This window comes from Aplysia californica, unplaced genomic scaffold (assembly GCF_000002075.1).
Source record: "Aplysia californica isolate F4 #8 unplaced genomic scaffold, AplCal3.0 scaffold00987, whole genome shotgun sequence".
In the NCBI taxonomy this organism is placed as follows: Eukaryota; Metazoa; Mollusca; class Gastropoda; order Aplysiida; family Aplysiidae; genus Aplysia; species Aplysia californica.
In genome coordinates, this window is record NW_004798257.1 from 150,038 (window position 1) to 161,367 (window position 11,330).

Here is an 11,330-nt window from a genome sequence, read left to right on the forward strand (position 1 = left end):
TATTATCATTATGTGAGTTATAAGAACTATGCTAACGATGAAGAAAAGACAAGCATGTTAATCTTACTACATATACAGTATACCTATATATAGGGCCCGGTGCCTGACAATAATAATATGTAGCACATAATGTGACATATAAAGTTTGTTTCTAACATTTCTAGACTAACCTAATTAAATTCGTACAAGTTGAATGTTTTATGAAACGATTGTTTGGGGGATCATCAAGGAGTTTAGAACTTACTTTTAATCTCCTTGGGGATAATTTATATCCAGGATTCAGTTTTAAACACTCTACAGACGTTTCTAAAAAATACAATAAATACAAATTCATTTGACTCTAGCTGGAGTAGTTTTGATTCAGACAAAAGACTTGGCACAAGTCACATCAGACAGCGGTGATAAATTCTGAGGTCTATCGGTATCTACAAAAATAAACATGCAGCATAGAAAAAGATACAATAAGTACATGTACTTTCAACTTAATTTAAAGTATTCTCATTCTGCCAACCATTAGCAACTTTTGATTTTAAGTAATACAAGGGTTTTTTTCAGGATGTTCGGAGTAAGAACGTATAGTCAAAGGAGATTATACAGTAAGGTCTCTTGGTTTTGTCCCATTATTATGCAATCTAGGTAGTGTTATTGGTCGTTGGTTGTTCCCAAGACCGACAACTAGATCGGTTCTTCAGTACTTCAGTCTTGGGGTGTACTCTGCATCCTGAATAACCTCCCTTCTAACTTTAAGACGAAAAACAAAAATGGCGGCCCCCTTGAGTCGAGCTACGGCTTTGTCAGTTTTGTTGGCATTTCAAGTTGTTTTGGTGGTGTCCCAGTCCAATTTCTTTTTGACATGCAACGAACCACAGTGTGAGATTTGAGAAGACCAGTTTTCTTTACACTGTACAATTTTGATTTTCTCTCTGAATCTTGTTCTAATTCTTACTGGCTCCCTCACTGAACTCACTTAACTCAACTGGAGGACTTCCGTAACGAGCGACCGCTATGAGACAGAGCAGAATTGAGGGTTAGGGGTAGGGTTAGGTCTAGGCCTCTTCTTTATTGTGTTTGATGGGGTGGTCGCTCGTTACGGAAGTCCTTCCCTGGATGTGAACAAATGGATCGTAGACTTAAACGTAGTATGGAACTACACAAGATCACCCAGATCTCTACTTCTTCTCCCCACCCCTTGCCCTCTCCTCCCCATCGTATCGTCATCATCACCAGGCTGTAATTTAATCTGTCTAATCTATAATTAATTAAGGATTTGGTAAATTTTTACTTTCACTCCCGCACACAGATGCACTGTTTCAGGGGTCAAACTGATGTACTGTTTGCTGCAGATCACACATAAAGCCACTAAAACTGTCGCAAATCAATTATTTTCAAGACAATTTCAAATCTAACTGTAAAATATAATCAAATTATGGGTAAAAACAAGGGGGCATGCCCCCCTGTAACCCCCCAGATTTTCTTTTACCCCCGTGGGGCAAGCCCCCCTGGAACCCCCCCGATTGGTCCAAAGCATGTCTATCTCGGTTAAAAACAATCGAATATTTCAAAAACTATTAATTTGCGACGGAAATGAAGTTGATATTCATCGTATTCAGCGCATCAATATTTAGTAGAAAATGGACAACTGGTAGCTGAGTGTGAGACGGGAGGGAAAGTAAAAAAATACCAAGGATTTACTAGATCTATCTGTCATGTCTTCAAGTCTAAGTATCCCAGGCCTCATACTTTTGAGTATGTCATGGTATGAATAATGAATCAGCTTCAAAGTCTTTCTATGTGCACATCTAGACGACACGCACTACAACAGGTTTCTGCTTCAAAACAGTTTTGTGTCTTGCTCTCATTCCCGGCACCTCGGAGATGTGGGGATTTTTTTTCCCTGTAAAGTTATAATACTGCCAAGTAGATCTACTTAGAATTTAAAACTAGACTAAAATTGTGTGCATTTAATTTACAAATAAACTGGGAATCTGTAGGCTGAGAATTTAAGAATTGGGTTTACTCTTCCATACACACGATGTTGTCATTTTGTCTGTAGCCTACCTTTTTCCCCTTTCTGTGCTTGTTCAACTGATACTCGGTTTCATTCGATATTTTACAGTTTTACAGTAAATTCTCATTCATAAACAAAAATAGGAGTAGAGTTATAGGGTGGACATAGATTTGTGATGGATAGGTTGGATGACAAATTTGGTGTCGAAGTGGCTAGAAGTACGGCTAGACTGAGAGTCTAGCCAACCAGTCTAGCCGTACGTAGACTGCCAGTCTACCCGTCATTAAAAAGTACGGCTAGCCTCTTCCATTTGGTTTTGTAAGATAAGATTTAGACAAGATATAAATCCCAGAGGGAAATTTTTCTTGGCTGTACAGGACCGTAAAAACACATGCAGGTATACTTTACAAATTTAAATTGGATATTTATTACTCTCATTAAAATTCAATATGAAAAGAGAAGTATTTAAAGCTGACAAAATGTGGCAGGTGCATCATTCAACCACATGCAGGAATTTAATTATAAGACCTTTGGAGTTATACTTTACTCTAAAGAGCAAACACAACTATGCTTATTGACAAAATAGCCTTTCGCTGGATGGTAAAAAACTTCTTATTTTCTTTCTTTGTTTTTAGAGGTACTATCTGTCGTCGCATGATCTGACCATTTGCATGGAAAGGTGGTGTGATGCGTTGTTTATAATGCTTTTTATCTTTTTTATACTTTTATTTATGGTGTTATATATATATTTCATCAACTCTAGTAAAATCATATCCTGAGATCTTCCTGGCTTTCTTAAAATGGTTCTGACAAATTTTTCTTTATCTTTCACCCTACAATTCCCAGCCCAGCAGTACAATCACGCTTTCAATCATAGAATGGTATGAAAGGGGCGTAATCTTATTATCAACACATTTATTATAAACTTCTTAATTTCCTTAAAAGGAAACTTCTTTGATTTACTTTTATGCACAAGAGCAGCATTGGGATGCCAGTCAAGTTTGTTATCAATTGTTACACCAAGATACTTGAAAGAGCTTACCACCTCCACCTCCACCTCCACCTCCACTTCCACCTCCACTTCCATCTCCACTTCCACCTCCACTTCCACCTCCACCTCCACTTCCACCTCCACCTCCACCTCCACTTCCACCTCTACCTCCACTTTCACTTCCACCTCCACTTCCACTTCCACTTCCACCTCCACCTCCACCTCCATTTCCACCTCCACCTCCATCTCCACTTCCACCTCCACTTCCACCTCCATTTCCACCTCCACCTCCATTTCCACTTCCACCTCCACTTTCACTTTCACCTCCACCTCCACTTCCACCTCCACTTCCACCTCCACCTCCACTTTCACTTTCACTTCCACTTCCACCTCCACCTCCACCTCCACTTCCACCTCCATCTCACTTCCACCTCCACTTCCACCTCCACCTCCATTTCCACTTCCACCTCAACCTCCACCTCCACCTCCACTTCCACCTCCACTTCCACCTCAACCTCTACCTCCATCTCCACTTCCACCTCCACCTCCATTTCCACTTCCACCTCCACTTTCACTTCCACCTCCACCTCCACCTCTAGTTCCACCTCCACTTCCACCTCCATTTCCACTTCCACCTCCACCTCCACCTTTATTGCTCATGTGTAAGCTTGGTGTTTATATCATGAATAGAAGTAGTAGGGGCTCTGTGTGCCACTCTGTAGTTAGAGGTTTGGTGAGGGGTAGCTAGAGGGTGGATCCTTGCCAAAGTATTAAACAAATGCCTCTCGAGAAGCTGGGAATACTTTTATTTTAAAAAATCTTGTAGGCTTCAGGGTCTCTCAAGATGATATCAATTAGCTGTAAAAAAAGCTTACAGCCTTGATCTACTATCTGACTATCAAAAAGGATGCGCATTTTAATAAATGAAATGTGATTTATTCACTTTGAATACATGATGTATTACTCTCTTTATTTTTCAGGCAAGTCAATTGATCTGAATGCTGTGGAGCCACTTGAGATATCTGTGACAGCTTTAGCCAGCGATTCCCCCGAGCTCTGCATTTTTTGCTACCCCGGACAGGTCCGAAAATGGCATCGTCTGTGGATGAATCCAAAAGTAAGGGTCTGGCTTTACATAGAGTGTTGTATAGGTATTCATGTGGGAAAAGTATGCATGCATACGATATCATCCAGGCTATCAAAGATAGTACTTTCTGGCTATTGATGGAGAGCTCTTTACCTTTAGGAACAGGTATGTCCGGCTTTCTTTCCAAAAGTGATGGCACTTAGAAAAACGTTGCTGAATGATTCATAAATTGTGAATGGACAACTCTCGTTTGAGTTAGGTTCAAGGTGCCAGCAGTGCCTGCCATGTTTAAAACAAGTTTTCTTTCTCAGAACCCTCTATGTCAACCCATTTATATATTTATAGTGTTTTAAGTAGCATCCTCAGTTTGCTGTTTGTGTGATGATTTAAGAAAAACCTTCACACTGTGTTCGTTTAAACTATATTCTTAACCAATGAGATTTTCCGATAGCTACTTAAATGTTGATTCCTGCCCTTTCAAAATTTTAAAATAAATGTCAATTTAATGCTGAGTTATATGGATTTTTGATAATCAACATCAGACCTTCCTTTTTGGATGTAATATCTCTCACCACTCAGGGTAGCCCTTATGAGCAGAGCAGAAGCTGCGTCCTTCTGAATATCTTTTGTCTACTTTGATTGGGGCGCTCGTCTCCAAAGCGGAAAGTCTGGGTTCGAGCCTCGGTTCAGACACAGATTTTTTCCGCCCCCTCCTGCCCTCCCAGCCGTAATGGGTACCTGACTTCGAGTTGGGGAAGTAAAGGCGGCATGGAAATGAACTGGCCACCCTACCACATTATACTGAAGGTCCAGGAAGTTGTCTCACTGACAAGGCAATCCCCAATGTCCGGATCGGATGCGGGAACAACTTTACTTTTTACTTTGATTTGGAGTCTCATTCTCACACATTTGGGAACAAATTATCTTTCTGTCCGTAGATCACAATCAAGGGCTCAAGTGAAGACACGGTCTGGGACATTTTCTATGGTAGCAACGTGTCGGATGTGGTGGAAAAGTCCAAGTCGCAGTCGTTTCTGACGTGGCCACAGCTAAGTGTTCTGTCGGAGCAGCACGCCTTTCAGCCGTTTAACACATCCTGCATCGGGATATCGTCCACGCATAGCTACACGGTCAACTTCGTGGTGAAAAGTAAGATGCTCTCAGTTGTACGTATATGATCGTTTTTAAGGACAAGCCGGCTAACCCAGATTTCAGGGGTTTCCAGAAATCTTGACCTACACCAAAAGTGGGCATTGCCGTACCTATAGGAGAAGTTTGGTTTCATTTGTGTGTTTATTTGTTTGGTAATAGAGAAATCTCTCCTTGTCTTTTAGAGAAACTGAACAAGGGTCCAAAACCTTTTCCTTCGATTTTTTCAAAACAGTATTTTTCGGGATAGCCTACTTATGCTTACATCTCTCTTGCCCTTTTTAACTCCCAGTGGAGCACAGGCCATCAACAACATAACTCCAGTGAAGCCTGTCCTGTGCATCCTTTTCTATCTGTTTCCATGATGTCCCCGCTTTTTCAATTTCCGCTTGTACCGCTCGCCTCCATGTCTGTCATCTTTGGTCTTCCCTTCTTACGCTTTCCTTGTGGGTTCCACGTTAAAGCCTGCCTGATGATGCTTGTCGGGGGTCTCCTCAGGGTGTGTCCAATCCATTTCCATTTCTTCACCTGAATATCTTCCTTTACTGGCCTTTGGCTTGTTCTCTCCCACAGTTGAGCATTCGTGACTCGATCGTACTACATGCGACCATATATTGTTGCTTTCTTGTTCAAGTAACTATCGGGTTCATGCTGTAGAGAGTAGAAGATATTGTCAGAAGAAAAGAGATTGGACTCTACTTCAAAGTTGGTTACAATTGAGGATAGCTCTAATTGAAGGTTACAATTGAGGATAGCCCTAATTGAAAGTTACAATTGAGGATAGCCCTAATTGAAGGTTACAATTGAGGATAGCCCTAATTGAAAGTTACAATTGAGGATAGCCCTAATTGAAAGTTACAATTGAGAATAGCCCTAATTGAAACCTTCTTGAAAGTAGGGTTGTAGGCTTTGTAAATACAATCTTTTATCTGTTATTGTTGTGTTGTGCCCTATTATAGTGTTCGTTATATTATTCAGTAAACATTCATTCGAGCAGTAGTTTTTTAGGTGAACAGAGTAAGCCTGATTCCCTGTAAAGACTTCTCTGTTGACATCCACCCCTTGGTGCTCATATGACCTTATGCAGTTGCAAGCGCAGTAAAAACTCTATTAAACCAAACTGAGAGATTTGGTGGCTGACCAGACCCTCTTTTATTCTCCCTCTCAGATCCCGAGATCTGGTTTGTGGGTTATTTGGCACTGGGGATCCTCATCTTCCTTTTTGCCCCGTCATGGAGCAGGTTAGTGTCATGACTGTCACTGTCACTTTGATGTGTCGGTCTTTTCTGTTTTTGTAGATGATGATGATGATCATCATCATCATCATCATCATCATCATCATCATCATCACCATCATCATTATCATCATCATCATCACTGTGTACAGCAGAGAGTAAAACGGTTAAGACCTGGTAGTATTTCCAAAATATTTAATGACAAGTTCAACATTTCGCCCTCATCATCATCACCATCACCACCACCACCATCATTATCATCATCGTCATCATCATCATCATCACCACCACCACCACCACCACCACCATCATCATCATCATCATCATCATCATCATCATCACAATCACCACCATCATCGTCGTTTCCTGTTTTATCTCCCCCTTCCAGGAACACAATCCTCCACTACAGCGCGGGCGTCAGTTTTGGCGTCGCTGGCTCCGTCCTCCTTCTTCTGTTCGTCCTCAACAAATTCCTACCTCAGGTGAGAGGCCTGCCAGCGACTGCTGTGATATCTGCCACTGATTGTTTCCGTGTAGCATGTTGACCTTGTAGAGCTCCCCAGAACTCTTTGTCTCGTGGAATTTTTTTTTTTTTAATGCTGCAAAATGGGTCCCAGATTCTTTCACAGGCCGAAGGGTTAAAACTCAGATGGTCGTCGCTGGAACGGAAAAGTTAAGTAAAGTAAAAGGTCCCAGATTCTCAGTAAAGTAAAAGGTCCCAGATTCTCAGTAAAGTAAAAGGTCCCAGATTCTCAGGAAAGTAAAAGGTCCCAGATTCTCAGGAAAGTAAAAGGTCCCAGATTCTCAGTAAAGTAAAAGGTCCCAGATTCTCAGTAAAGTAAAAGGTCCCAGATTCTCAGGAAAGTAAAAGGTCCCAGATTCTCAGGTTTAACTCTTGATCTCCGGCAAGCCGCTCCTAGCGGCTCGCGGTCGGAACTGGTGAGTCACTGACAGCAGCTTGGGCACATTCCTTTACAACAACTTTGATATCAAATTACTTTTCGGAAATTGCCAAAAATAGGTCACTTTTATCGGGAGTTCATTCATTAGATGAAGAACTATCAAAATAGGTTGACTTGTTTTGATTTAATGACACATTAAGTGATGGTTTTGTCTTTTTTTAGATTTAGTACCAAAAAAGGGGGCGGCGTAGTGGGTTTATCCCCCCCACAGAGATAAAGAGTTAAGGCATTTACAAAAGGATATGACCTTGTATTTCGCATATGAGGTTTTCTCCTCAGCGGAGGGATTGGTCATAGTCAGACATCGACGGATGAACTATTACTGTTGTCATTATCTATCATGTTCTGTAAATGTGTCTGGTTTGACTCACGTGCTTGTTCTGAAACGTGTCTATTTTGTAATCAATTATAAACCATCCATAAAGTGTCTGGTTTTGCAAAAGTTGTGTGTTTTGTAAACAGTTAAACAAAGTTCTTGTTCCGTTTTGGCCACTCGCTGGTTGTCTCTTTCATACAGAGTGCCCATTGGCACGATGGGTTTGGTTCGGTTCGGTTTGCTCCCCAGATTGAGGGCGCAAAGCGGTTGTCGTGGCACAAACTGATCGCCGGACTCATCCCCTCAAAGACAATTGGTCGCTTTTAAGGACAAGCGGGCTAGCCTATATTTCGGGGGTTTCCAGAAACCTTGACTTACTCCAAAATACCTATAGGAGAAGTTTGGTTTCATTGATGTGAATATTTGTTTGGTTATAGAGAAAACTTTCCTTGTCTTTTAAAGAAACTGAACAAGGGGCAAAAACTTTGCCTTCGATTTTCTCAAAACGGCATTTTTCGGGATAGCCCCCTTGTGCTTAAAAGCGACCAAACGCGTTTGTTATCAGGCAATGTCGGGTGATCGGTTTGTCTATGGGCTTGTAGATCCCCCAATGGGCACTCCGTGCTTATTTTATATATATATATATGGATACTGACGGCTATACTGTGTGTGTGTGTCTATCGTGACACATATGGATACTGACGGCTTTGTGTGTGTGCATCTGTCCAACAGAAGCTGAAGACGCTGAGCTACGCGGTCTTTGCGGTCAGTGCGTCGGCCTCCATGTTCCTCCTCCACACCTTCCACTTCCACCTTCACTACATCCTGGTCAACTACTGGCAGGTAAGTAACATACTGTATATAACTTGAGGCGTCGGTGGCCTAGTGGTTAGGCTCTCGGACTCGCAACCATAAGGTCGTGGGTTTGAATCCCGTCAGGGGCCCGACGTTGTGTCCTTGGGAATGGCACTTTGCACACACACACACACACACACACACACACACGCGCGCGCGCGCACACACACACCAACAAGCCGACTGACCTGTACAAGGACTTAAGCAGCTGCACACACACACGCACAAATTTTCCTCACCTCACCCAGGTGGAAATGGGTACCTGCCTATAGACAGTGAACGATCTTGTCAGTTTGATAGTGTTTGAGCGCGTGAAATCCGCAGCTTGCACTGTATACTTCCACGGAAGCCGAGTATGTTTCTGAGTGTTCTCAGAGGGTCTGCTGGGGTAATAATAGTTGTAAAGCGCATAGAGCATGCTCTTGAGCATGGATATGCGCTATATAAATGCCATTATTAAATTATTATTATTATTTTAAGTGTACTGTCTGTGGGAACGGGCTCTCTTTTTCTTTCTTGCTCTTTTTCACTCTCCCCGAGAACGAGGAAGAAAAAGACTCTCCCCGAGAACGAGGAAGAAAAAGACTCTCCCCGAGAACGAGGAAGAAAAAGACTCTCCCCGAGAACGAGGAAGAAAAAGACTCTCCCCGAGAACGAGGAAGAAAAAGACTCTCCCCGAGAACGAGGAAGAAAAAGACTCTCCCCGAGAACGAGGAAGAAAAAGACTCTCCCCGAGAACGAGGAAGAAAAAGACTGTCCCCGAGAACGAGGAAGAAAAAGACTCTCCCCGAGAACGAGGAAGAAAAAGACTCTCCCCTGACTTTATCCAGAAATAAAATTAGTGAGGAAATGTCCGCCAAAGTTTGGGGACTTCCAAAGATAGATTGTCCTTGGGAAATGCAATGTTACATTTTTGTGCGCATTTGATCAACATAAATCCACACAGAAATGTGTTTATAAATGGACATATAAAGTGTTAGGGCAAAATAAACAAAATTGCTAAAAATTTCTCAACCTTGGGGGGGGGGGGGGGGGGGGGTGGTGGGAGGGGGAGGAATACAGGTTTCTTTGATTTTATTATTTTGATGAGCGCCTGATTCCAGCGTGGTGTGACACAATCTATAATATAAATGAAAGTTCGTCACTTTGGTCGCCTAAAATTTCCGAGCCTCTTAACTTTCGAATTTGAACAAATTAATGATGATTCAGAATCATTTAAAGAGTGCATAGTTATATTAAGGAGTCTGAAGTCACTGTTGTATAATTTTCAGTTTTTCATTAGTTTCGTTTTGATCTAATCTTAGGAAAGTCCGTCATCTAAGACGCCATTGTAAACAAGTGAGGCTTCAGTTCACTAGCAGTATGCACTGTACTGATACCACAATGACTTGACGATGGATTCTTTTGATTCCGTGAGTCAAACTTGGTACCCAGCAAATTATGAATAATTTGGTTTGTTCTTTCGTAGGTCCTGGTGGGCTATGTGGTTGTTGCGGCTCTGGTCAGTTTCGCTGTGGTTTACCGCTACGGCCCCATTTCCAACCCGCGCTCTCTGGACCTGGTCATGTGGTTGCTGCAGGGTCTGGGTTTGATCCTCGTCTACCAGGGCTCTCAGATCCCAGAGATGGCGGTGGCGATCATCGCGGGGACCCTGGGGGTTGTCTATTTCCCCTGGAGCGCCTTTGGCTGGTTGGAGAGACTGAGGTAAGTGGGGCAGTGTGGGGTTGGTTGTCTAGTGGTTAAGCTCCCGGACTCGCATCCATAAGGTTGTGGGTTTGAATCTTGTCAAGGGTCTGATGTTGTGTCCTTGGGAAAGGCACTTTATTTGAATTTTCCTAACCTTACTCAGGTGGGAATGAGTATCGGGCTACAGACATTGAAAGATCTTGTCAGTTTTTTGTTTTTTTGTGCTTATTTTTTTTTTTTTCACCAACTGACTCAAATGTTCTCTAGGTTGGAATTGTGTAGATTCTTTTGTTCCCTTTTTAAGGCACTTTGACGTATATCAAGGAGGGGCGCTGTGATAAGCCATGCACTCTTTATGTTCTCATATGTCAAAATGTTTCTTGTTTGTGAATGTACTCCATTAGGAAGGTGACGATTTATCAAACAATTTGTCAGACTATTTATTGAACAATTTATCAGACTATTTATTGAACAATTTATCAATTTATTGAACAAATAATCAAACAATTTATCAAACAATTTATCAAACAATTTATTGAACATTTTATCGAACAATCTATTGAACAATTTATTGAACATTTTATTGAACAATCTATTGAACAATTGATCAAACAATTTATTGAACATTTTATCGAACAATCTATTGAACAATTGATCAAACAATTAATCAGCTGCATGTGGCCAGTTTTCAATTCTTGATCACCTTCCATAGCCAACAGAAGCTGGTGCGTGGTTGGCGGGTGCTCAGATGTGGTTTGCTTCTTCTTTCCTATATAAAAAATCTATCGTTTCTATCTTCCCTCCTTCTTTTTTGTGTTTGTTACTCTCTTGTAACTTCTTCGGCACTGAAATGACCTTATTGATATTGTGTTGCAAGTGCCGTAAAACTCTCACTAGAACAGAAGCTTGGGAAAAGATTTTAAACAAGTAATTGTCAATTACTGGATTATTTGAAAACCATCTGAACGAAAAAGCCTGTCGCATGCACACATGAGGAATGTTGGTAGTCTGGGTGAGGTTCGGCGTTAGTGAAGAGATCAG

General features: G+C 41.7%; 1 protein-coding gene across 1 annotated transcript; it reads left to right on the top strand.

Annotated features, from left to right (window-relative positions):
- Positions 1–755: 755 nt before the first annotated feature.
- LOC101855759 (nuclear envelope integral membrane protein 1) lies at positions 756–10,307 on the top strand (the record flags this gene model as incomplete). Its single annotated transcript, XM_013089572.2, is given in 7 exon segments — positions 756–870; positions 3,980–4,116; positions 5,025–5,235; positions 6,404–6,476; positions 6,859–6,952; positions 8,481–8,591; positions 10,072–10,307. Coding segments are annotated over 7 exon segments (971 nt in total), but the record flags the coding sequence as incomplete, so codon positions are not given.
- Between the last annotated feature and the right edge of the window lie 1,023 nt (positions 10,308–11,330).